Source organism: Eleginops maclovinus, chromosome 21 (genome assembly GCF_036324505.1).
Source record: "Eleginops maclovinus isolate JMC-PN-2008 ecotype Puerto Natales chromosome 21, JC_Emac_rtc_rv5, whole genome shotgun sequence".
Lineage (NCBI taxonomy): Eukaryota > Metazoa > Chordata > Actinopteri > Perciformes > Eleginopidae > Eleginops > Eleginops maclovinus.
Window position 1 is genome coordinate 16,781,646 of NC_086369.1, and position 27,438 is coordinate 16,809,083.

The following is a 27,438-nucleotide window of genomic DNA, read 5'->3' on the forward strand; positions in this document are numbered from 1 at the left end:
AGAAATATAAGTCCAGCACACATTGAAGGAGTTCATTCACAGCATGCATGTATGAATGGCAGGTAATCTGACTTTAATGAGCTCATACTGGCTGCTGCACGCAGGTTTACCAGTAATCAAACCCCCCCCCATGCCTCACCCCTCCCTCCCTCCCTCCCTCCTCCTCTCACGTACGTGACGTCGCTTCCTCTTTCCAACATGGCGCAGGAGGCAGGTCGCTAATGGCAGTCTGAGGGATTTACCCCACCTTCTGTCTTTATTTATGTCTGTGTGTTCGGGTGTGTGACATTACTGAAGGACTACATCTCTGCCAGGCTGCAGTCCGCCCCCCCCCCTACCCCTAACCCCTAAAACCCCCCCTCCACCAGGACCAGGACCAGGATCACACCTCGCCCCAAAAATCACGACATGTTTGAGGGCAAAAAGACGAAGAACATGTTCCTGACCCGAGCTCTGGAGAAGATCCTGGCCGACAAGGAGGTGAAGAAGGCGCACCACAGCCAGCTGAGGAAAGCCTGCGAGGTGGCTCTGGGTGAGGAGACATTCACATCACCCCCATTTAATGTCCCACACTCCCTTTGATCCGACGCGTCACACCGCCTCTCGGTCTCACCTGCGGCTCTGTAGCAGGATAAGACCCGGCGCGGATCAGCTGCTGTCCGCGGGGTTGTGTCGGTGTGTGTTCCTTCAGAAAGATTCGTTTTTACCGGATTTATCGGGAGTGATTCGGTGTTAAACACGGAAATGGTGCAGGGTGGGCGATGCTGCGAAACTAGAGCAGGCCTGTGCACGGGGAATAAAGTTATTATCCTGCTTTAATATGAAGCTAACCTCCAACTAAACCTCATACATGCATGAAATATGACCTACATTTATCTAAAATGCGTATTGCGGCGTGTTAAAGCCTTAAAGGTGATGTGTTTGTGTCTCTTCCTGGTACACCAGGCACGGTTCCCGTCCAGCAGAGGGAGGGTACATCTCATAGGACTCGTTTATTACACTTTTATCAAATTTGTTATGCATTTACCGGTTTAATCATTGCATACTGGTCATTATTATGGTGTAAAACTATATGTAAAGTCGGGACAGTGTCAGCTGTCACTAGCTTCTCTTTGCTAGATCACTGTCAAGCGGCAGTCAACAATAACAAACCACTTCCGGTAAGATTTAACTAAATGTAAACAAACTAATCAAAATAAATGAAAACAACAACTTGAATTTACATCGTTATACATTTATAGTGAAGACTTTATTAATATGCAATTATAATAAATCTCTTTTCCCTTCATACAACATGTTTATCAAAACCACGTCAGCTGTTGTCGCTTTTATTTTGAAAGTCCACATGCCGAAACGTCCGGTTGTGATGTGACTACATGCGGTTGCTTTATGAAACGAGTTGATAGCAGGTGTATTTTCCGAAACACGCCATCTAGGTGACTGTTAATAATTGATATACAGTTTTAAATACATTTGACAAAACTTAGCAATACAACAGCTCATTATTTACCTTTTATTTATTGAAAACTACTGTAATTCCCACAGCCAGACTGTTTCTCTGTGTTCAGACTCAGAAACAGGCCAGGTTCTGTCCGGAGAGTAATCCGACACTAGCAGAGAAACAAAGACTCCACACAGGTCCTGCCTGCACTCACAGCTTCTGTTTAAGGACTCTGAGCATGTGTGTGTACGCTGGCTCTGGTATTTTGTAAAAACCACCCACCTACACACACATTGTAAATGCATCCCCCACTTTACTGTGTGTGTGTGTGTGTGTGTGTGTGTGTGTGTGTGTGTGTGTGTGTGTGTGTGTGTGTGGACGGTTAGTATTATAGAGATTTGCTGATAATTAAAAGAAAGTATTGCAAAAGTCAATTAAATACTAGAAAAATACCATTAAAAAATACTTTATATACAAATCTATATATGAGAAATATAAATATATAATAGAAGTTAAAAATCTATAAATGTGAAAATATTTGATAAAAATGTCAATAGAGGAGTAAATATAAATGGAAAAAAAATACTATTCAAATGTGTACAAACATATTATAGAACACTATATAAATATGGAAGAAATCTAGAAAAATGGTACAAAAAATGTTGTATAAATTAGCAGAAAAAACATAATTATGGAAAGATACTTTAAAATGCTGTTTTTCAAGTAAGGATTTTTCTTTGGTTCATTATAAAAGTATAAACAGAACTGCAAAGGTCCACAAACATTAATATAGATTCAAAGGAAGAAATGCCTTCAAAGTAATATAAAGACATATTATCAAAGTTATGCAATAAAATATGGAAAATATGAACAATATGAACATATGGTATGTCTGTTTAGTGAAGTGTCAGTGAAGTTATCACGGCTAACGTAGCATGCTAGCAGCGTGTCCATTATCTCCTGTGTATGGATGACATCATCACTCTGTGTGTGAGCTCATTCATATTCAGCAGCTCTCACTGATCACATGTAAAGGTGCACTTCCCCTTTAAACAGTGTGGGGTCTCCTCAGGTCTGTGTGTGTGTGTGTGTGTGTGTGTGTGTGTGTGTGTGTGTGTGTGTGTGTGTGTGTGTGTGTGTGTGTGTGTGTGTGTGTGTGTGTGTGTGTGTGTGTGTGTGTGTGTGTGTGTCAGACAGTGACCCAGTATACATAGAGAGTGGATTACATAACCCTGAGACTTGTAGTGTCAGCGTCTCCTCCGCTGTTATCCACTAAACTACTCTTTGTTTTCATTACATAAGAGGGCATTTGTATCCCCTCCTGTTGGTCATGTTTAGCAGGAGTGGAGGAAACATAGATGCATGTAAATAAAGAGACTTTTCTGCATTTACTTCTTCAATAAATCCATTTTAAATATGATTTGTAAGCTAGATAATGCTCCTGAAGGACAGTGATCATTCACGGCAAGTCAAAGAAAGACGGTTACGTTTCAACCTGCAGTTTCATGTCTTTTTTTACTACGTTATGATATTCAATTAGTCATTTATGGTTCAATTTAGAGTTAAATAGACGATAAAACAGTATTAATTTAGGGCGGGGCTACCTGGGATTGACAGGTTGATCATGCTCGGTTGTTTTTCCTCAACTTTAAACCTTTAACAGTGAGTTTTGACTTAATTGAAGTTAATTTTAACACTTTTGTCGATGAAAAGTCTCTAGATCTGCTCCTCTAAACGCTCCTCCATCCTATTTCATTTGCTCCTCTATTAGTTTGCACTGTCCATGTGAAGTACAGGCGATGTGTGAGGGATTACCTGCGTGTGTTTGGCTTTTAGGAAGTTGTGTTGTGAGCGTTATGAGTTTGTTGTCAGGTTTCTTGCTCCCAGATGTTGATGGTGTGTCTGCCTATGGCTCTGACGTTCATTAGATCTGGATTCAGGGGTGAATATGTGGAATTACTGAGAGTAGAGCAGCAGTACCGCCCCGCTCCAGTGACTGCTGCTGTGCTGTAATGGTGGGGTTTGTTTCCTTTAAGTTATTCATTAGTCTCCCTGTCCTCCTCTGGTTTCACCAACATCATCCTGTCCCTCTTCAACAGCTTGTTGTGTAGTCTGGATATTATTTCTGTAGCTTCAGGGGGAACCTGGAGCTGCAACTCATCTGTATTATTATCACTTTGCTTCATGTCCAGGCTTGTTTTTAATCTGCACACTCTCAAAGTGTGAACCTGCTGTTAGTCTCCACACTTTAATGTTCAGAAAGCTCTTTATGTTTCTCATACTGCACATCTTTTCACCCTCTGTCTGAAACCAGAGCTGCTCTGATTGGTTAGCTGGCTCTGTTGTGATTGGTCAACCTGCTGAGAGATGTCCCGCCCCGATAGAGATTGTTTCTTTCCCTGGGAATCAGAGCACAACGACCTGAAGCCACGACATTGAAACCCTTTATTTCCTGCTTTTACCTTAGAGGTTTTTCTTACCGGATCACTCTGCGAGTGTGGCAAAAACCTCTCCTCTCCAAGGTCAGAATCAGTGTGTATGAAGGAGTAAACACACACTGAATCACATGCTCCGGCGTGATAAGCCACATGTTCCCCCCCGATAACACGGTGCTATAAATGATCCGTCTGTTAATGAAGGTTTTACTACACCTCCCTGTAGACCCGGACAGGGGCAGTGTTTGCTCCGTCTGGAGGATAAAACACCGCTCCTGATTTGTGCACCTTTACCTGACAGACGGGTATCAGCAGCAGGGGGAATCAGGGTTATTCCAGGTCACCTGTGCAGCCGACAGACTCGTTTATACCTGGAAATGCCTCTAAAATGTTCCAGTGTTAGTGGAAGCAGATCAGTTTGATTTCCGTAAGAACTTCATAAAGGATTTCATTTTTCTTCTAAGAGGCAGACATGCTTTATGTCAGAGCCTGTTTCAGGGCTGCAGCTGACGATCATCTCCTAGATTTGATCTAGTCTTTGGTAAAAATAAAGAGTTGTACAAGGTTTCAGTCCAGTTCAAGATGTATTCCCTGGATGTTTAAGCTGATGCATGGATGCATCAGCAAGCAGTCTCACAATAACAAATGTCACTGTATTTGTTTTTTTAAACGAGAGCTGCAGGAAACTCCTGAAGTCAGAGATGGTCAACCTGTCGTTGCAGGAATGAAATCAGTCAACTCCTCAGTCCTTAAGAGTCGTAATACTACTTTACAGTCAATGCAAGTTCACTTTTAGCTCTATGCATGCTGCAGGGACTTCTGAAATCAGGATGAAGTCAGAGTTAGTGTGTCTCACCCACTGATTTCTGTCTGTAATGTGAAGCCTTTAGCATTAGCTCCTCTGGCTGCTGCTCTTCTTCTGCAGGATATTCTGTTTCTGGTCTCTGTGAATGTGATATTTAATGTGCATGCTGTTCATCTCTAACGCTGCATGAGGTAAATTTGGTGAAACAAATTGTTCCAGACCTGATGCGGGGGAGGGTTCAGAGCCTGGTTTCTGTCTGGTCCTCCCCGCAGACTAAATGTTTTAAGTTCCCCCAAGTTCCCCTGGTTTTTATTTCCCTTCTTCCACCGATACCTCCATGCATTAAACATCTCCCCCTCCTCTGACGCCTCCCTGGGTCCGGGGACAGGTGATGAATTAATTATCCTGCAGACAGATGAGACCCCCTCTTCCCCTCTGTTCCCGTCTCATCCCGTGGAGCTTTTAATTTATCTATCTGTATTCTTCCCAGAGAAAAGATGGAGCCAAACAAAATATAAATCACATTACACTGAGGGGGGAGGCACAGAGAAGAGGACATGATATCCAGAGAGAGATCTGTTAGTGCGGCCGTGATAGTGTGAGGACATGCTTTCTTTAGCTTCTCTTTTACCCAGATTTCACTCTGTTTTCACCCTTTATTTACCCTAAACAAGCCGTACATAATCCACTCAATCCTGAACTCATTGCATTTACATTTAAACTAAAAGAGCTGCAACGTGCATGCTTTTTAAAGTGTATATGTATTTAAGTTGGTCTATTACAGTCTATTCTGTATTACATTGTTTATTATATGGATACTATATAGATAGGGTTTGTTTATTTTAGACTTATCCTATTTTATTCTGTGTTTACCTTATGTGCAATGCCTTGTAAACATGCAGTTTCCTGAAATCAGGATTAATAATCATTGCGCAACCATTGCTAACGTGGCTTTTCCAAAATAGGAAATTCACCAAAAATTCACCTAAAGTTTTTCCCATTTTTAAATTGTGTGCAGCGATGCCGTCTCCCAGAATCCCTTGTAACATGTTAGTGAATGCATTTAATCCTCCTTTATTATATTTAACAGTATGCACTTTGATAATCTGTGTACTTTATTAGTCATCTGCAGGGTAACCCCGGGTTAACAGTACTGAAGTGTGCAGCGTGTATGACTCTCCCACTGACCGGCCATTATCTGCTGCAAAACCATTAATACCAGCAGCTTCGTTTCAAAAGGACAGAAAGTGCAACTCATAGCAGCACAGAGCCAGAGCATGACTCAGCAGTTATTAAAGATGAATTCATTTCCATAACAAAGCCGGCGGCTGAGCGATGGAGGTCCTGCGGAGGATTCTGTGACTCTGGCAACAAAACCCAGAGCCTCGATTTATCCTGGAAAGTAGTGATTAGAAACAGGCCTATGCGCGCACGCACACACACACACACACACACACACACACACACACACACACACACACACACACACACACACACACACACACACACACTGGTACGTAGCCCAGACAACCCCTGCCAGTGTTTCCTTCTCAAATGTAATTACTGCTGTGCAACCTTTCCCTGCAGTCTGCACAATAGCCGTGTCAGGGGGCTTGTTTTTCTCAGGCTCTGCGTAGGGGGGGTTCCTACCCTGTGTTTATCTCTGCACACCTACACACATACACACACTCACACACACACACTCACATCATGCCAATGGACTGTGTCTTATCACAGTCTGCTGTTCTTGTTGAGCGAACCACCAGAGAGGTTCTGATATTGCATCGTAAAGCTTAGGTCTGTCCGAGGTGTTTCTGGACTCCTCGGGTAATTTTCCATCATGCCGCTGTCCCTCTTCTTTACCAGCATGAACATCCTCCACAGCCGGGGGTCCACATCTGAGACCCACTGAGGGGGAAGCATTGGATTGGGTTTCTGTAGAGTGCTTTAGATCCTAACGTGGGATGCTGACGGGCTGTTTGGTAATGCTCCTGCAGGAGGAGAGGATGCTCCTCACTCAGGTGGTTACAGACTGACCTCTGGTGTGTGTGTGTGTGTGTGTGTGTGTGTGTGTGTGTGTGTGTGTGTGTGTGTGTGTGTGTGTGTGTGTGTGTGTGTGTGTGTGTGTGTGTGTGTGTGTGTGTGTGTGTGTGTGTGTGTGTGTGTGTGTGTGTGTGTGTGTGTGTGTGTGTGTGTGTGTGTGTGTGTGTGTGTGTGTGTGTGTGTGTGTGTGTGTGTAACGACCACTTATTGAATTAGCGCTGATCAAACAGCTGTAGGCAGATAAACATTGGTTCATGTGTGCAGACAGGCTGTTCACACTGTCGTCTGCACCCTACAGAACGAGGGGTTCTGCTGCACGATGTGGGGAGGAACATCATTCAGAGGTTTAATATGAGGGATGATGGAGGCATGTTAAAGTAGCATGCATCTACATATCATTCTGTGTTGAGCTCTAAGTGTACCGTCTGTCTTTGTCGCTTCTAGAAGAGAAGGTATTCCTGTCACACAGCTTTGCAACAGATGCACAAGCAGAACCCCTCCCTTTGGGTTGAAATAACAGTCCCTTTCCCTCTTTTCACTCATCATGTTTCAGATGTCCTGCCCTTCGGATGATCTGCAGCTGGTTTAAAAGCAGCATTCAGACTCCTGTGTTTGTTTAGGCCTGAGCCAAACATGCAAATGTTAGCAGAAAGCCGAGCGAATCACCACTCTGTCCCCGGGTGTTATCAGGAAACAGTCTATGTAGTAGCGCTGAGACGCAGGAGGCTTTCTCTCAAAGCCTTCAAGCTTTTCTTTAAGTGCAGGAGTCACTCAGGGAGTCTCTGTCCGGTCGCTGAGAGAGAGGTCCTGCAGGCACAGAGACACAGGCAAATCCAGCTCTACAATGCATCATCATGTGTCCCCCCTCCCTCTCTCTCTTGTAGTGTTTATTTATTCAGTTTAATGAATGTGGAGCAGCCGTGTGTAATCTGCAGCGCTACGGGGGCTTTAGTAGTAGCTGCGGCACGAGGGGAGCACATTCCTCAGATTCTTCTGCAGATATTCCAGATATTTGAGGCACCATTCGACCCTCAGCTCACACACTCCCCTCTGTGATTCATGCACCCTATCTGCCACACATCTAGCTCCAGCTGTGTGTGATTGAAGGACCTGCAGCAGCTGTGATGATGTGATGTCTCTGAAACAGCAGCTCTGATCACATGACGCTCCACGCTGTTTTTCTGCATGCATGTGCAACATTCTCTCTGCCAGAGGAAGCATGTGGTGGTCCTCTGTGAGCCGCAGGGGGAGGAGGAGGAGGAGGAGATGCTGGAGTGTATCTCCTCGTGTCGTCAGGTCATGAATATTTCACAGGAGGCCTCGTGCCGGCTCGGGGTCAGATATCTGAGACTGTTTGTAAGCTTTAGGGGAGACTCTGCAGGTCAATATGGGAAAACTTGAGTTCATAACTTAATAAATATGTGCTTATTCTAGGAGTCAAAGCTATTCACAGAGGACATGTCCATACCTCTTGTCTTGTTCTTCATGTTTAAAACAATGCCTTTTCTGCATGTTTTTGCTGATAAAGTGTGTACAAATCTTAAGAGCAAGGAACCTGGAGAGTGTGGTGTGTGTGTGTGAGAGATTCCTACTGAGAAACTTGAGCAACAGTTGAATATTTTGGAGAGAGAATGTTGTAATATCTCTGCAAAAAGTTGTAATATTTGGCCCAAAAAATGCATAATAATTCAGAGTAATAAACACAAGTGTAGCTGAACATTTCAGAGAAAATATATCCCAACTTTACATGAGAACAATATGAATATTTGGTGAATTTCTTATGGAAAAACTGTTATAAGATTTCCAAAATAAATGTCAGTAAAAGGGTTGTAATGTTTAGAGGAAACAGGACATGTAGTAAATGTAAAAGAGGACATCTCCTGTCATGTTCAGGTTCATATCAGTACTTTGTTCCTCTACTGGGACGTGTTTCCATGTCCACATCTGCAGACACAGATGTGGATTATTTCCGAATGATTGGCAGCCTTTACTTCCCGTGTGATGGTTTGAAAACAGAATTCAGGAAGTGTTTTATTTCCTCATCAGGAGGACAAAGTTAACTCTCCTACAGTGAACATGAAGGATGTGTGTGTGAATGTTTCCATCACCTCCCCTCAGATCTCCTTTCTTCATCCAGCCTGCAGGGTGAGGAATGATTAGCTGGCTTTTCCACTGACCTTCTCTCTGCAGCTTAGAGGCAGCTCTCACTCACAAAGCCGGTGGATGTGTAGAAAAATACACTTGAGTTTTACAAAGATTCTCAGGAGTGAGTAAGACCTCACAAAAAGGAAGTTAGAGAAGGTATAATATGTAATATTTCCTCCTGAAATGACTTAGCATGACTAACCCTATGTTATATATGTCATGTAATTTCAAATAGATGTTAGATGGTACTCCTTTGGTCTCCTCTAGTGGTCTCGGTTCGCCTTTGAAAGACATTTTCTTTCATTAAAAGTGTTATTTATAAGAAATGTCATCAAAAAAGCGCAAAAGTTATCAGAAAAAGATCCAAAAATGTAAGAGAATACTCTCTGTCTCTATACTTTAATGGGATGGAGTGTGGGACCTGGATCTGAAGTTATCAGAGGAACAAGCTGAACCTCTCCCGGTGTTTTGATGCATATCGTTCTGTAGGATTGCTGTCAGTACTGTCAGTACACGACCCTGCAGAGCGTCTGCACCTGGATTGGTTATCTGTGTTTGTGCTGTGCTGGAGCGACTCAATGCAATAACTGCAGAGAGACACGTCTCTGGTGATGAAAGAAAGTTAAATATAGACCTGAGATGAGGGTCTTCAGGGGGGGATTCACATGCATATAATGCTCCTAATGTCTGATATGTGGATCAAAGTCAGGGAGGAAGAGGAGGTGAGGAGGAGGGAGATGCTGAGGCCGTGCAGGCTGCAGGACGCTCCTCTGATGTCTCTGAAATCTGGTTATTATCAACCTGTGTGTGTGTGTGTGTGTGTGTGTGTGTGTGTGTGTGTGTGTGTGTGTGTGTGTGTGTGTGTGTGTGTGTGTGTGTGTGTGTGTGTGTGTGTGTGTGTGTGTGTGTGTGTGTGTGTGTGTGTGTGTGTGTGTGTGTGTGTGTGTGTGTGTGTGTGTGTGTGTGTGTGTGTGTGGCCGCGCTGTTACCCAGAATCCTCTTTGCACGGGAAGGGAGGGGGGTTCAACAAACAGCATCACCTTGAGGACACCATGACGCTCAGGAAACACATCAGTGGATATAACAGATTTGAACTGCAGGACCATCGATATCTCACACACTCATTATCTGAAGTCCTAAAGGGTCGTCCTCCACTAAATCTGCTTTGTTTTTCAGAGGAAATCAAAGAGGAATCAGAAAAATTAAGGTAAGAAATTAAGGTGTGTGTGTGTGTGTGTGTGTGCGTGTGCGTGTGCGTGCTCCGGTCTATATTTGACGTTGAGGAGAGGAATAGCTGGCGTTGGATCGGAGGCGAGGAGCTGCTCTGTCGAAGTAGCATCGTCTGATATTGGAGTGTGTGTGTGAGGGGAGAGTGTGTGTGTGTGTCAGGATGATTTTAGGACCATGCATGATGTGTGTGTTCCTCTCTCTTCTCCCCCCCCCCCTCCTCAGTCCGCCCGTTGGAGATGGGAAGTCGGGCTCCAGCACTTTACCACCGATCAAATCCAAGACCAACTTTATCGAAGCAGACAAGTACTTCCTGCCGTTCGAGCTCGCCTGTCAGTCCAAATGTCCGCGCATCGTCATCACCTCGCTCGACTGTCTGCAGGTCAGTGGCAGCGAGGACCGGAGACCCCCCTATGCACCCTCACACATGTGGAGACACTATTAAATACATACACTGAAGATGAAGTGTGTGCAGTGACTGGCTTGCTATAAATAAAGGCTAAAAGACATGAATGCAGAAAAAGGACACACAGTGAATATATTCAGTCTCACATTTACCAATTTGTTGTTATTATCTTTTAGTTTTAGACATTTAATGACATGACCTTGTTCTTCTGGAGACTATGGTGGGAATTCTCTACTGTGTCTTGATTATTTTCACACCCAAAAACTAATTCAATGGAGAGAACCATCACAGGAAAATCAATAATAGAAAAAGTGATGAGTGGCAGCTCTAGAAGAGACACAAGAGACCCAGAAGGACTAAACAAGGTCAAAACTACCACAGAGAGACCCAACATAACCACAAACAATAGACACAATACCACAGAGACACACAAACAACAACAAAAATAGGATAAACAACTCTTAAGTGTGTGTGTTGCTCCTCTGTGTGTGTGTTGCAGAAGCTGATAGCGTACGGCCACCTGACGGGCAGCGCTCCGGACAGCACGGCCCCGGGGAAGAAGCTGATCGACCGCATCATCGAGACCGTCTGCGCCTGCTTCCAGGGCCCGCAGACCGACGAGGGGGTGCAGCTGCAGATCATCAAGGTGCTCTCAAACACACACACACACACACACACACACACACACACACACACACACACACACACACACACACACACACACACACACAGGAGTCTCAGAGCTGTTTCCGTACATGACACTGACCTGTTACATTTCCACAACACATACAGACTGCAGCTCATGTAAGAGTGTAAAGATTCCCACGGACATCTCTGAGGAAATAGAAGAAACTTTAGCGGGTCAACTTCAAATGAATTCCCGACTACATTTATTAATAGTTTTCATTCAAAAATGTCAATAAATACAGATTTCAGTGTCTCAAATATGGAGATTCTCTTCTGTTTTTATGATATTAAAATGAATATTGTTGGGTTTTGCACTAAGGACTCATATTTTCTCCACTTCGGGACATTTCCGTACCTTTTGCACGTGCATTTTATTTACAACCTGCAGTAAAAGCAGAGAGAGAGGAGGAAATGTAATCCCTTTTAGTAACCGATCATAGTCTCTGCACCGTCTTTGTACAAGAAGCATGCATTCATCTTGACCCCCCCGCAGGCCCTGCTGACGGCGGTCACCTCGCAGCACATCGAGATCCACGAGGGCACGGTGCTGCAGGCGGTGCGCACCTGCTACAACATCTACCTGGCCAGCAAGAACCTCATCAACCAGACCACGGCCAAGGCCACGCTCACACAGATGCTCAACGTCATCTTCGCCCGCATGGAGAACCAAGCAGTACGTGCACACACACACACACACGCACACACACACGCACGCACACACACACACACACACTTAGTGCTCTGTTTGTGTAGAAACACACACACACACATTTGACACCAAAGGAAGCTGTGTTCTAGAAAGATCCACAGGTTGCAGATTAAGGTTAAGTGTCAGATTTAGTACTCGTGGTGAGTCGAACACCTCTCCTGATTTCTCTGCTGTTGCGTCCAGAGGGACATTTTGAGGAAGCTTGCTCTAATGTCATCTTTTTCTTTTTGAATGACACTTCTCCCTCCTCACCCCCCCCCCCCCCCCTCACCCCCCTCCTCTTGGACACGTAGCTTACAAATCACAAGCTCTCTTGGTCTCTGGCCTCCAGAAAGCGTGACCGCCAGGTAAAGCTGCAGGAAGCCGTGCCTGATCAGCCTCACACACTCTTTCTCTGTGTGTCTGTGTGTGTGTGTGTGTGTGTGTGTGTGTGGGGGGGGGGGTTGTGTGTGTTTGTGCTTCCTTTTCATCCCTTCATTCACTCATCTTCCTCTTCCTCTGCAGGTAGCTGTGCACTTCTTCTTCATTGTGCTTGCCGTGGCTTTAAATCATCTCGCTTTCCTGTGCACCGGTTTATGATTTTAGTGAGGGGTGTGAAGGCGAGCAGGACGGGCTGCAGGGGGTGGGAAAATGAACAAAATGTGTTTTTAACTTTTAAAATATTTAAGGTTCAAAGGCTTTATCAAATGCACAACAGCTACAGTGATGTTGGCAATCAAAAGTCCCAGGCTCCTACATCAATGCAATGTACAATTCAATTAAGACATTAGAATATAAATTGTGCTTTAAAAAAAATAAGAGATGATACATTTAAAAAAAACAGTGCGAGGAAAAGTCGAAATAAAAATAAAATCAAACTTAAGTTCAAGAAAAAGTAGAATAAACACACAAATAAAGTGGAGCAAGAGAGAGGCGCAAAGTCACACGAAGTAAGTGCAGAAAACATAAACTATGTTAAATAAGATATCAAATGAAATACAGTGGATTAAATGCATCTTTTAATATCCAATATTGTTGATTATTTTTAATTATTTTTAAACGTTCATTTGTCAAAAACAAGGATTTTCAGATTCAGTCAGATATTTCAACATATTTAGCTTTGACTACATTTTGCACTATTGTAATGTTGATTCATTTTGCTCTCTCTTTCATTTCTGACAGATGTTCACATGTTTATTCCCTTAAACCCCTAATGCAGTCTTTTAGTAAGGTGTAGTAGTGCGTCAGACAGATATATAAAGCTTACACACTCTCTCACACACACACACACACACACACACACACACACACACACAAAGCCTTCACTCTACGTCTGAGGTGGCATTTAAATAATGAGCTTAGTGTGTGCAGCCTGAAGGTCGCTGTCGGGCCTCCTTACTGCTCCTGCTGCTCCACACTGAACTGAATTAAAGTCGGCAGCTCCTTTGTGGTTTTAAAAACAATACACTACGGGTTTAGTTAGAGGAGTGTGTGAGCTGTGTAAGACTGATCTGAAGTGATAGAGAGTCTGCTGCAGGTACTGTGCATCACTGCTGCTGTCACTGTGGCTCCATGCACCCCCACCCCGACGAGTCCACCGACCACTGGCTGTTTATCTTGGCTGAGAAATCTTCCACCACTGCTTGCGCTCTTGTTTTGGATCAGTGTGTCAGTGTTTTCCATCGTGTGTGTGTGTGTGTGTGTGTGTGTGTGTGTGTGTGTGTGTGTGTGTGTGTGTGTGTGTGTGTGTGTGTGTGTGTGTGTGTGTGTGTGTGTGTGTGTGTGTGTGTGTGTGTGTGTGTGTGTGTGTGTGTGTGTGTGTGTGTGTGTGTGTGTGTGTGTGTGTGTGTGTGTGTGTGTGTGTGTGTGTGTGTGTGTGTGTGTGTGTGTGTGTGTGTGTGTGTGTGTGTGTGTGCTGAAGAGACATTAGCACCAAACTTTGCCCCGAGCTGTCATCGGAAATATATTCTTTATCACACATTTTCTCATGTTTCTCGGACCCACTTTCTGCTCCTCCTGACACACACACACACACACACACACACACACACACACACACACACTCGAGCCGTGACACATCAGCTGTGTGTAATATAATTTGAGCAGCAGGCAGCATGAACGCCACACACTCCCTCTCTCTAGCAGCATGTCCTACTTCTCATTCACATCTCCATTGAAACACACGTTATGAATATGTTTGTATTTTAGTAACACTTTCTGTGATGCAGCGTCTGTCAACATGTTTACAATGCAACCTCTTAACCGTGTGTGTGTGTGTGTGTGTGTGTGTGTGTGTGTGTGTGTGTGCGCAGCTGCAGGAGGCGAAGCAGCAGGAGAGGGAGCGTCACCGGCAGCACTCTCCCGTCACCCCTCACCCCGAGCCCGACTCCCCCAAACTCCACGCTCCGGACCTGGCTCCTCCGCCCCCGCAGCAGAACGGACCCCTCACCCCCACGACTCCCAGCACCACCGTCCCTTCCTCACTTTCCACACCCTGCACCCCCGTCCCCGACGAGAGGACGGTGTCCGGGGAGGAGCGGGAGGAAGAGGAGAGTCCGGAGAACGGTACAGACTTCTGCGAGGCTGAGAACGAGCAGACGGAGGCGGACCAGGCCACGGCCGCAGCTCAGAGTGAGATCCGATATCCCTACTGTCCTTTGTTAGTATTCTGTCCTGCAAAATATAAACTGTGTGTGTGTTCAGATGCAGCAGCTCAGCAGCATCCAGAACCAGCTGGAGAAGAAGAGGAAGAGGAGGAGGTGAGCCCGGACTTTGAGGAGAAAGCTCAGGAAATCGTGCAGAGCATCCTGCAGGAGGTGGTCAACACGGTGGCAGGAGGTGAGAAGGAGTTTTGTTCAGGTTTATTTGCTCGGGCCGCGGATTGTGTCATAACAGACACTCTCTCTTGGTACAAAAAGAGGATGCAAACCTCTCTAAACCACTTCCTGGGAAGCTGCACCTTGAGGTCTTATCTTGTCTGAAGTTCTCTGACACAAAAGGTCAGGGCACTCAGTCTCAGAGAGAAGCCCGGCTGCTTTCTTTTACTTGAACACAAAGAAAAGTGCTTCCCTTTTTAAAAACACTTCTCCCCTCGAGCTGCAATCTGACAAACAGGCTTTACTGTTGGAGGAGCAGAAGTGCACTCTGGGAAAGACTCTGAGAGGCTGTCTGTTGTCTCTCTTTGCACCAGAACATCATGTCAAACCCCAGAATTTACTCCAGATATGTTTTGATGCACCCTCAAGTGGAAATAAAAAAACATCCAGGAAGTTTCATGGTGATATCCATAAGTTAAATATGTTACCTGAACTCTCTGTCTCCCCCTCAGGAACCTGTCTGGACCCCTCCACCCTCTGCTCCGACTCGAAGGCGTCGGGGTCAGAGGGGGAGACTGGGGAGGTGGAAGCTACAGAACGGGAGGCGGGTGAGGAAGCGGTGGAGGTGGTTCAGGGGGGAAACCAGAGCTCTCTGGAGGACGAGGCCACGCTGGGCAGCGACAGCGAGAATCTGCACGCTAACGGCATCCCAGGCACGCCCATATCTGCAGGATTCACCCCAAGTCTGCCCGACGACAGACTGTCTCTGTCCTCCACGGACACCCAGGTGAGGGACGTCAGCGGGACATGGCATGCCCATCCTTTAAAGAGGCCCTTTTAGTGCATGTAAATGGTCTGATGTGTTTTCTCACTGATTATTGTGTGTGTGTGTGTGTGTTCAGGAGTCCGGAGCAGCTCCCGGTCAGCCTCCAGGAGCGAAGTTCTCCCACATCCTGCAGAAAGACGCCTTCCTCGTCTTCCGCTCGCTCTGCAAACTCTCCATGAAGCCGCTGTCAGACGGACCACCCGATCCCAAGTAAGGATCCATGCATGCTCATTGTTCTGGCATGTGTTTGCAGCATATCAACTCCTGAGCTGTTGAATTGTGGGTAATGTAGTCTTTAATGCAACCCTAAAGATTGAGAGGTAATGGTGCATCCTGTTAACGTTACAGAAATATATAGTAAGCAGTTTGCATGACTCTCTCCTCAGTGGAGGATTCAGCTCCATACTGCAGCTCTGACAGAAGTCCTCCATATTTCTAGGCTCCAGTAGAAACTCGTTTCTGTTGCTCCACATAAATCCTGCTCTGTCTGCTCGCCAGTCTCAGCAGGAAGTGTTTCATGAGCTCCAGTTTTCTGTCCTGCTGCTGCACACTGAGCCGCTCTGAGTCCCTCTCAATTCTTTGATGACTGCTGGAGATTTTAACTTTCAGATTTAGAAATGCTGTCTGATTGCTGGGTTTATGCAAGATGTCTTTGTTATTCTTGCACGTCTGATATCTGCAGCAGAGGGCTGACAAATATATTCAGGAGCTAACGTGGGGCTCTAAAGGAACTACAGCACTGTCACATGACTTCAGGTCACCACCGCTAAGCTAAAGGCTGCTAGCATTGGGTGTGATAAATCCACCAGTGGGGTGTTTACTGACTCCTCCCCCCCCTCCTCAGGTCCCACGAGCTGCGTTCGAAGGTGCTCTCCCTGCAGCTGCTGCTCTCCATCCTGCAGAACGCCGGGCCCATCTTCAAGACCAACGAGATGTTCATCAACGCCATCAAGCAGTACCTGTGCGTGGCGCTGTCCAAGAACGGCGTCTCCTCCGTGCCCGAGGTCTTCGAGCTGTCGCTGTCCATCTTCCTCACGCTGCTGTCCCACTTCAAGACGCACCTCAAGATGCAGATCGAGGTGAACCGCTTTGTGGAGCATGTCAGGTTTTAGAAGCCAATCCTCAAAGTAAAAGTGGAACATTAAAGGGAATAACTCCTCTGCAGACAGCCTGAATCCACTGTAATGTTTTCCCGTTTCTTCAGGCTTAACAGCTTATTTTTCCCCCACACTAGACCATGACTCAGCACATTCTGCAACTGATTCACACATTAGCTGTCACTACCAAAATAAGAGCATTTAAAGCTTCTATTAATGCATACTCTGACACGGTGCACAAGCAGCTTTAATCACAATACAACTCATGCAGAAACATTATAAATGAAGCGTAGAAACGGTGCAGACTCCCCCTCCCTTCCCGTCAGCTGCTGCTCTGCATGTCTCCGCTTTCTGCTTTACTATATTCCCATTCAGACATGCAGCAACTCCTCCAGAGGTATTAATAAACCCTCCCACCTCTTCCTCAGAGCAGCCTCACACCGCCTCTGGGAGAGTACACTCTGAAGTGGAGAGAGTCTAACAGAAGAAATCATTCATAAATCACAGTGTGTGTGTGTGTCTGCCTCCTGCGGTGTGTCTGGAGGGTGCTGCATGCTCTGCAGGAGGCTGAAGGTGTGTGTTTTCTGCAGGTCTTCTTCAAGGAGATCTTCCTCTACATCCTGGAGACCTCCACCAGCTCCTATGACCACAAGTGGATGGTGATTCAGACCCTCACCAGGATATGTGCAGGTGTGTGTCTCCTTGGTTATTATCATATCTGCTTCCTGCAGCATGTGTTTGATATGTCCCCCCCCCCCCCTGGTTTTCCCTCAGATGCTCAGAGCGTGGTGGACATCTACGTGAACTACGACTGTGACCTGAACGCTGCGAACATCTTCGAGCGCTTGGTGAACGACCTCTCCAAAATCGCCCAGGGCCGCGGCGGGCATGAGCTCGGCACCACGCCCATTCAGGTGAGATTCATTCTGTCCATATTATATTTATTATTGAGAGGTGTTTTATAATGCTGTTAACATGTTGCCTCCCTTCACAGGAGCTGACCCTGAGAAAGAAAGGCCTGGAGTGTCTGGTCTCCATCCTGAAGTGCATGGTGGAGTGGAGTAAAGACCAGTACGTCAACCCCAACTCTCAGACCAGCCTCGGTAAGGACAGGGAAGTGCACTCTGCTCTGATTGGTTAGCAGTGATTCTGCTGTGATTGGTCAACCGCTTAGAGATTTGTCAAATGTCCCACCCCTGAAAAAAACAGTGAAAAAAGGGCATCGCTTGTTGTGCCGTTCCCGTTTATTACAAATAAATAATGATGGATTATCCGTAATCATCTCAAAGTGACACAGAGACGTTGACCTTCAGCCGCCTTTTTATGACCTTGAACACAACTTTTGATCACAAACAGCAAAGGTAAGACGTGTTTATACAGTTGCTCGTACAGTGAGACTTATACCAATGGAATCCGTGGAATCTCAGGTTTCATATGCTATGGGGTTTGTGCAGATAGCAGGAAGTAAAAAAATCACCGTAGCTCCCTCTGTGCTTTCGTTCAGTGCTGATTTAGACGCTTGGTGTTGGAATTATGTGTCGTTTTGGTAAAAATGGTTAATATGGTCTGGTAGCTGAGTTTCTTCCCGTTAAGTGGGTATGCCAGATTAATAGGTTGTTAAATGTTAAAACTCTTATCTATACGAAATCACGAAATAATTCAATTGTGATTTATCCACTGTTTGAGACGCTAAACACCTCCTGAACCATAAACACTGACAGCATCCTAACTGGGATAAGACTACATCTCCCATGATGCAACAGTGTTTCCATTCAGGGAGTCCACAGATGGCCTGTGTTGGATCTGAGCCGGTGATCACACGCTCCGTTGGCTCCGCTCGTTAAAACACACACTGTTGTTTTACCTCCGTCTGTGGAGCACTGCAGTCTGCCAGGCGCTCATCGCTGATGTCTCGCTCGTTTAGAGAAGGCTCGTTATAAACAAAGCTGACTCTAAATCCTCCAGCTTCTCCGTGCATTAATAACATCTTCACTCTGTCCTTCCTCCTCCTCCTCCTCTGCAAAGTGAGAGCAGGTAACAGCTGTTTGTGTTTCAGCTTCAGTGCAGCTGTTTGACCTGTGCAGTTTGTAGAGAAACCCTCTGACTGTCACTCCCTCAGATTCATCCAGGGGTGGAGAGCACCACATAGGAGCAACTTCTCTGATAGGCTGTTTGATTTATTTTAAATGATGTTAAGGGCCAAACAAACACTGAAGGGTCTGGGGATTTAAACCGAATTTCTCAACATTTTCACTATTTCTTTTCAACTAATAATGGATTATTGGAGAACATCATTAGCAGATTGAAGGAAGATAAACAGAATTATATGTTAAAAGCTCAACCTGAGTTGTGCAATAATAGCATAACAGGACTGTTTTATATTAATCTACATTTTCATGATTATAATTGTACTGAAGTGAGACACACTACCCCGTTAATTAATGAAACTACTGGGAGAATCCCCTTCTTCTGAATCTGATGGATAGAAAAGCTTCATTTGATTCCCCTGGATAAATTAACAGTCAGTGTGTTTGTGTAGAACAGAGTGAGCTCAGGGTCCTGTGATTCTTCCTGAATGTTTTAAGGATTTCCAACGTGCAATGAGACCCGGGCTGCTGCCTCTGAGTGCACGTTTTTTAGATAACCCACCTCTCATAAGACACACCCTGCTAGTTCCCTGCAGGTTTGAGGCAGTGTGCATGTGAGTAATGATAATGTGCACCCTCTCCCTGCAAAACACTTCTACTACAAGGCCTCAGGGTCCCTTTTTGTTGCAGTTTCCCTTTTAAAACTCAAGTCCCTCCCCTAGCTTTACGTTTGTAGCCTCCAGGCTGAGTCTGAGTCATAGCCCCGCCCCTCCTGTCAGCATGCTCACACTGAAGATCCTGTGGTGTGTTTGTGTCCTCAGGGCAGGAGAAGCCGTCGGAGCAGGAAAGCTCGGAGACCAAAGCCCCGGAGACGATAAACCGGTACGGCAGCATCAACTCTCTGGACTCCACCGCCTCCTCGGGGATCGGCAGCTACAGCACGCAGATGTCCGGCACCGACAACCCGGAGCAGTTCGAGGTCCTGAAGCAGCAGAAGGAGATCATCGAGCAGGGCATCGACCTGTAGGTTCAGACACTTTAATATCTCTCTTCATCCTGCTGTCACTGGGACTGACTGTGAGTCTGCTGCAGGTTCAACAAGAAACCAAAGAGAGGCATCCAGTACCTGCAGGAGCAAGGCATGCTGGGAACCACCCCCGAGGACCTGGCTCAGTTCCTGCACCAGGAGGAGCGGCTGGACTCGGTCAGTGTTTATTTATCATTCAGTCAGGTGCAGAAGGCTGTCAGAGAAAAAGAGGAACTCGATCCTCCTTCTCATTATAACGTGTATTAAGACTCACCTGACCCCCCCCCCCCTCCAGACCCAGGTGGGCGAGTTCCTGGGGGACAACGAGCGCTTCAACAAGGAGGTGATGTACGCCTATGTGGACCAGATGGACTTCCAGGGGAAGGATTTTGTCTCGGCGCTCCGGACGTTCCTCGAGGGCTTCCGTCTGCCTGGGGAAGCCCAGAAGATCGACCGGCTCATGGAGAAGTTCGCCGCCCGATACCTGGAGTGCAACCAGGGGTGAGTCTCACCTGGGGAGGGAGCATACCTTGATTTTATATATATTGCATATATGAATTTTAATATGCATCGTTTTCTCCAGACAAACCCTCTTCGCCAGCGCGGACACGGCGTACGTGCTCGCCTACTCCATCATCATGCTGACCACAGACCTGCACAGCCCACAGGTTAGCTCGTTAGCACGTTAGCTCATGAATCAGTGCAATAGAGAGCATCCTGTAACCCTGCACACCTGTTCTCCGCACAGGTGAAAAACAAGATGACGAAGGAGCAGTACATCAAGATGAACCGCGGCATCAACGACAGCAAGGACCTCCCGGAGGAATACCTGTCCGCCATCTACGACGAGATCGCCGGCAAAAAGATCGCCATGAAGGAGACCAAGGAGCTCACACTCAAGTCCAACAAGCAGAGTAAAGACCCTCAAACTGCACCACGTCCCCCCGTTTCTGACCTTGTGTCTGCAAAGCCCTCCTAATGATTCTGTCTCAGCATTACAGGAGTTAAAGTGTGTGTGTGTGTGTGTGTGTGTGTGTGTGTGTGTGTGTGTGTGTGTGTGTGTGTGTGTGTGTGTGTGTGTGTGTGTGTGTGTGTGTGTGTGTGTGTGTGTTGTGTCAGGTGTTGCCAGTGAGAAGCAGAGGCGCCTCCTCTACAACGTTGAGATGGAGCAGATGGCTAAGACGGCCAAAGCCCTGATGGAGGCGGTGAGCCACGTTCAGGCTCCGTTCACCAGCGCTACTCACCTGGAGCACGTCAGGCCAATGTTCAAGGTAACGCGCACACTGTGAGATATACACACACTCTCACACACACACTCTCACACACCCTCTCCTCTTTCCTCAGCTGGCGTGGACCCCCTTCCTGGCAGCGTTCAGCGTGGGTCTGCAGGACTGTGACGACACCGAGGTGGCCTCTCTGTGTTTAGAGGGAATCCGCTTCGCCATCCGGATCGCCTGCATCTTCTGCATCCAGGTGAGTCACCTGCAGAGGGGGCATCCCAAACCCTTATTCAGCCTCCTTGCTTCCTTCACTAGCGCCTCCTCATCACCTCTTCCTGTGTGTCTCAGCTGGAGCGCGATGCCTACGTTCAGGCGCTGGCCCGGTTCACGTTGCTGACGGCCAGCTCGGGGATCTCTGAGATGAAGCAGAAGAACATCGACACCATCAAGACCCTCATCACGGTGGCCCACACGGACGGGAACTATCTGGGGAACTCCTGGCACGAGGTGCGCTGACCCTCATGCTCATATGTGTCATTTCACAGCTGCTACAGTCCTGATGCCTCTTCTCCCCCCTGTCCTCTCACCTCTCAGATCATGAAGTGCATCAGTCAGCTGGAGCTGGCTCAGCTGATCGGGACGGGGGTGAAGGCGCGGTACATCTCCGGCACGGTGCGGAGCAAAGACGGGTTCATCACCAGCACCAAGGAGCAGAGCAACGACGAGTACCTGGGCCTGGGTCAGCAGAAACACTCTTATATCATACAGACCCTTTCTCTGCAGCTGTGCTGGAGTAACCTGATCTAAACTGATCTTTTTAAAAGCAGCTGATGGTAACGTTGTGCTTTGTCCTGCAGTCGGAGGCACGGTGGACCGTAAGCAGATTGCCAGCATCCAGGAGTCCATCGGAGAGACGAGCTCTCAGAGTGTGGTGGTGGCCGTGGACAGGTGCTGAGGAACATTATTAAATATGTAATCTCATTTAAACATGTTAGTCAGGATTTCATTTAGAGCACAAAGTATGGCAAGAGAGAAGGACAAAATGTCTAGGACAGCAAGATGAGTTAAATTTGACAAAATCCAATATTTTTTACTTTAAAAACACAAAGGCATTTCTTTTTCTTCCTGTTTTATTTGGGATTTAAAATATTAACTATTTTTTACTATATAATTCTATTTTTCTAAAAGTCTGGGTTTTTATCGTTTTCTCTTGTATGAAAAGCCTTCTATAAATGCAGTTAATTTATATTTGTATTGTTAATATATGTATGTTAATATGCATTATTTATTTAACACATTGAAAGGCTGTAAATATGTCTTCAAATAACACATATATATTTCTGCTGCAGGATATTCACCGGCTCCACCCGGCTGGACGGAAATGCAATCGGTGAGTTTATTAAAAATATTCCTGATGGTTTTCCCACACTATCCCCTCCCGTTCTCTCCTCTTCTGACATGTTATTTCTCCCCCCCTTCAGTGGACTTTGTGCGCTGGCTGTGCGCCGTCTCCATGGACGAGCTGGCCTCGCCCACACACCCACGCATGTTCAGCCTGCAGAAGATCGTGGAGATCTCGTACTACAACATGGGACGTATCCGGCTGCAGTGGAGCCGCATCTGGGAGGTTATCGGGGACCACTTCAACAAGGTGGGGGTCCGGAGACACAGGATGCATGCCCGGAGGACATGTCGTGTGGAAGGAAACCGAAAGTTTCTTTGAAAATCGAAATCCCCTCCTCCAGAGTCGAGGAGAGAAACCCAAGAGAGGAATTAACCACATCCTGATGGAGCCGTGTGTATGAAGTGTGTATCAACCTGTTTACCTGTGTTACCTGTGATACCTTTGTGCAGGTGGGCTGTAACTCTAATGAGGACGTGGCCATCTTCGCCGTGGATTCGCTCCGGCAGCTGTCCATGAAGTTCCTGGAGAAAGGAGAGCTCGCCAACTTCCGGTTCCAGAAGGACTTCCTGCGGCCGTTCGAGCACATCATGAAGAAGAACCGGTACAGAGAGACTGTTTATATTCAACTCTCAGGTAAGACTCCCCTCCTCCTCTTCCTCATCTCCTCCTCCCCTTCCTCCCCCCCAGGTCTCCCACCATCCGGGACATGGTGGTGCGCTGCATCGCTCAGATGGTGAACTCTCAGGCGGCCAACATCCGCTCGGGCTGGAAGAACATCTTCTCTGTGTTCCACCTGGCCGCCTCGGACCAGGACGAGAGCATCGTGGAGCTCGCCTTCCAGACCACGGGACACATCGTCAGTGAGTAACACACACACACACACACACACACACACACACACACACACACACACACACACACACACACACACACACACTGGATGTATCTATCTTAATCTCCCCCTCTCTCCCCCTCCCAGCGAATGTATTTGAGAAGCACTTTGCGGCGACCATCGACTCGTTCCAGGACGCAGTGAAGTGTCTGTCAGAGTTCGCCTGCAACGCCTCGTTCCCCGACACCAGCATGGAGGCGATCCGCCTCATCCGACACTGCGCTAAATACGTGTCCGACAGACCCCAGGTCAGACCCACCCCCTGTACCTGTGTGTGTGTGTGTGTGTGTGTGTGTGTGTGTGTGTGTGTGTGTGTGTGTGTGTGTGTGTGTGTGTGTGTGTGTGTGTGTGTGTGTGTGTGTGTGTGTGTGTGTGTGTGTGTGTGTGTGTGTGTGTGTGTGTGTGTGTGTGTGTGTGTGTGTGTGTGTGTGTGTGTGTGTGTGTGTGTGTGTGAGTGAGTCCGTCCGTCCGAGCCGTTGAACATGTTCCCTCTGCAGGCGTTCAAAGACTACACCAGTGACGACATGAACGTGGCCCCCGAGGACCGGGTCTGGGTCCGAGGCTGGTTCCCCATCCTGTTCGAGCTGTCCTGCATCATCAACAGGTGTAAGCTGGACGTCCGCACCAGGTAAGAAGGGGGCACCTGCATATCCATATTCAACATGTGGGGAGCCCTTTCATTGTTTCAGAGTAGAGAGAGCAACGGAGAGGTTTGCAAATCAAACAATAGAGCAAGACTCAGAGTGTGTGTGTGTGTGTGTGTTCATCAGGGGTCTGACTGTGATGTTCGAGGTGATGAAGACGTACGGACACACCTTTGAGAAGCACTGGTGGCAGGACCTGTTCAGGATCGTCTTCAGGATCTTCGACAACATGAAGCTCCCCGAGCAGCAGACTGAGGTGACCAGGGAGTCTGCAAGAAGTCTGTAAAAAAAAGCCTGAATAAAGTATTTTAAAAGTCTGAAAATCGTCCAAAAACAGTCTTAAAGAAGTCTGAAAAGAGTGTTAAAGAACATCGTTGAAGTAGTATTATTTCATTGTCTGAAAAAAGTCAGAAAACAGTCTGTAAAGAGTCTTCTCCCCCGGCTGAAGCGTCCCCTCTCTGCAGTGCATCTCAGATTTATATTCCTCTCTGGTTGTGTTCTCTCAGAAAGCGGAGTGGATGACGACCACCTGTAACCACGCGCTGTACGCCATCAGCGACGTGTTCACGCAGTACTTCGAGTCTCTGAGCGACGTGCTGCTGGACGACATCCTGGCTCAGCTCTACTGGTGCGTGCAGCAAGGTGAGACGACTTCCTCATGCACCTTCACACAGATTCAGGATTATACCTGTCTTCATCGACACTTCTTTATAAAGAGACGAGGGGGAAGATGCATCTGTTTAACGTCCCCTCGCTCCTCTTCCTGGTTCCTCCTCCTCCTCAGATAACGAGCAGCTGGCCCGCTCCGGCACTAACTGCCTGGAGAACGTGGTGATCCTGAACGGGGAGAAGTTCTCTCTGGAGACCTGGGACAAGACCTGCACCTGCATGCTGGACATCTTCAAGACCACCATCCCTCATGCGTAAGAACAGTCAGACAACAGTCATGCTTTCATATTTAGATATTAATAAACCTGCCCGTGATTTCCCTCTGACTTCCTGCTGGTTTCCAGGTTGCTCACGTGGAGGCCTGCAGAGGGGGAGCACCCGGCAGCTCAGAGCCTGGCGGACAAACAGCCGGTGAGGAGTGTGTGTGTGTGTGTGTGTGTGTGTGTGTGTGTGTGTGTGTGTGTGTGTGTGTGTGTGTGTGTGTGTGTGTGTGTGTGTGTGTGTGTGTGTGTGTGTGTGTGTGTGTGTGTGTGTGTGTGTGTGTGTGTGTGTGTGTGTGTGTGTGTGTGTGTGTGTGTGTGTGTGTGTTATACAGTAGTAACTCCGCCCCCTCCGCTCTCAGGACTCCGTTTCCCAGAAGTCTGTGGACATCCAGAGCCGCTCCGACGACCAGCACTCCATCAGCAGCGCCGACCAGGTGGCCATGGAAACACGCCGACAGAGCCAGTATGGCACCACGACCATCAGTAAGTGTGTGTGTGTGTGTGTGTGTGTGTGTGTTTCTAGATGTGTGTTCTTCTCTCACTGTTTGCCTGTATCTCCTCTATCAGAGCTCCAGGAGCAGCATCTGTTCTCTGCCCTGCTGATAAAGTGTGTGGTGCAGCTGGAGTTGATCCAGACCATCGATAACATCGTGTTCTTCCCCGCCACCAGCAGGAAGGAGGACGCCGAGAACTTAGCTGCTGCACAGGTACACACACACACACACACACACACACACACACACACACACTCCAAGGATATCTAAACACTTCTACGTCCAAACAAATGACTGTTCTCGTGTTTTACTAGTTCTGTTTAAATCAGAGTCGTGTGTGTGTGTGTGTGTGTGTTCAGCGTGACGCCTCCTCTTCAGCGGACGCCCCCCCCGAGCTGCAGGACCCCGGCATGTACCGCTACCTGACCTCGGAGCAGCTGTTCAAGCTGCTGGACTGCCTGCTGGAATCGCACCGCTTCGCCAAGGCCTTCAACTCCAGCGTGGAGCAGAGGACACAGCTGTGGAGAGCCGGTACTGAGGGGGGGCAACACCTGCATCTATATTCTACAGTGATAGACTAATAACGTGTGTGTGTGTGTGTGTGTGTGTGTGTGTGTGTGTGTGTGTGTGTGTGTGTGTGTGTGTGTGTGTGTGTGTGTGTGTGTGTGTGTGTGTGTGTGTGTGTGTGTGTGTGTGTGTGTGTGTGTGTGTGTGTGTGTGTGTGTGTGTGTGTGTGTGTGTGTGTGTGTGTGTGTGTGTGTGTGTGTGTGTTGCAGGGTTCAAAGGGAAGTCGAAGCCCAACCTCCTGAAGCAGGAGACCAGCAGCCTGGCCTGCGGGCTGAGGATCCTCTTCAGGATGTACACCGACCAGAGCCGGAGCACCGCCTGGGAGGAGGTGCAGAGACGGCTGCTCAGGTGAGACCAGAGACACCTCAGAAGCTGCTCCTCTGTATGTGTGTGTGAGCTGATTCTGTGTGTGTGTTGCAGTGTGTGCAGCGAGGCCGTAGCGTACTTCCTGTCTCTGACGTCAGAGAGCCACAGAGAGGCCTGGACCAACCTGCTGCTCCTCTTCCTCACCAAAGTACTGAGGATCAGCGACGACAGGGTGAGGACACACACCGACATCATTCACAACCAATCAGAACCTGAGTGTGTAATATAAGCTGTCTAATGTGAGTCTCTGTGCCCCCCCCCAGTTTAAGGTGCATGCGTCCAGATACTACCCCCTGCTGTGTGAGATCATGCAGTTCGACCTGATCCCTGAGCTCAGGGCCGTCCTCAGGAAGTTCTACCTGCGCATCGGCCTGGTCTTCAACATCGCTCAGCTGCCCGAGCAGGAGGAGGCACAGTGATGCTGCTCCACACACACACACACACACACGCCTTTACTCACACACACCACGTCCTGCCCCGGGACACACTACTGACTAACAGCTCTCCATACCCGTGAGCCGCTCAGGAGGAATATGTTTGTGCTTCTTACTGTATTTAAAGCGGATAGCAGATGTAGTGAGGCTAACGTTAGCACTGCTAGCCTCCTGGGTGACCCTGGTTGTACAGACCCTGGCTGTGTAATATAACCTGATAACACTAGATCTCATTTATTTTCTTTATGTGTTCCTCTGGACTGGCTGCACTTGATCTCTCTCTGAATGCACTGGAGATTTGTGATAATTTATTCCTCCTGCAGGTCGTCCTCCCGGAAAGTGAAGGGTTAAATTATTCCATTTTATTTGTTTTATGTTTTTATTTGATTTAGAGAACGAGACCTGATGAAAGCTGCTTCGAGTCACTAGTCCATGTTTGAGTTTAGGTTTCACTCGTGTACAAAATCAGAAGTTAATAATATATTTAATCTTTGGTTTGGGGAGAGCTATCTGTATAGAGACGACGCTAGCTGTGCTTTAAGAATGACTGTGAGGCGTTCCTGCTCATGGATGTAGAAAACAAAATGTATATGAAACAGCAATGTAAAGTTTTCTATGTCGCAAAAAAGATGATGTACGACTTTCTGTACGAGACTTCATCCGGCATCCTAATCAGGTTCTAGGTCAATAAAGTTTTTGAACTTGGATGATTTGAAAAACGATTCACTGACTTCTGAATGATCTGTTCTCAAAC

At 47.2% G+C, this 27,438-nt stretch overlaps 1 protein-coding gene across 1 annotated transcript; it reads left to right on the top strand.

The window, feature by feature from the left end:
• Positions 1-197: 197 nt before the first annotated feature.
• arfgef1 (ADP-ribosylation factor guanine nucleotide-exchange factor 1 (brefeldin A-inhibited)) lies at positions 198-27,406 on the top strand. Its single transcript, XM_063912471.1, has 39 exons — positions 198-532; positions 10,046-10,076; positions 10,322-10,478; positions 11,002-11,148; positions 11,683-11,862; positions 14,190-14,508; positions 14,581-14,715; positions 15,206-15,480; positions 15,596-15,729; positions 16,364-16,598; positions 17,207-17,306; positions 17,391-17,530; positions 17,611-17,719; positions 19,525-19,726; positions 19,796-19,907; positions 20,026-20,231; positions 20,314-20,398; positions 20,479-20,644; positions 20,850-21,001; positions 21,075-21,203; positions 21,299-21,457; positions 21,545-21,689; positions 21,808-21,898; positions 22,300-22,340; positions 22,432-22,601; positions 22,805-22,956; positions 23,043-23,215; positions 23,335-23,495; positions 23,745-23,875; positions 24,018-24,147; positions 24,398-24,533; positions 24,676-24,814; positions 24,905-24,971; positions 25,183-25,306; positions 25,391-25,530; positions 25,677-25,848; positions 26,094-26,232; positions 26,305-26,422; positions 26,514-27,406. Exons 1-39 carry the CDS (start codon positions 409-411, stop codon positions 26,667-26,669), a joined length of 5,682 nt encoding a protein of 1,893 aa, XP_063768541.1. The 5' UTR covers positions 198-408; the 3' UTR covers positions 26,670-27,406.
• The last annotated feature ends 32 nt before the right edge of the window (positions 27,407-27,438 follow it).

Coding starts and splice junctions, on each gene's coding strand:
- arfgef1 (XM_063912471.1), top strand. CDS start 409: ATGTTTGAGGGCAAAAAGACGAAGAACATGTTCCTGACCCGAGCTCTG. Junction 10,077..10,321: donor GAGGAATCAGAAAAATTAAG/GTAAGAAATTAA, acceptor CCCCCTCCTCAG/TCCGCCCGTTGGAGATGGGA. Junction 15,730..16,363: donor GACGGACCACCCGATCCCAA/GTAAGGATCCAT, acceptor CCCCCTCCTCAG/GTCCCACGAGCTGCGTTCGA.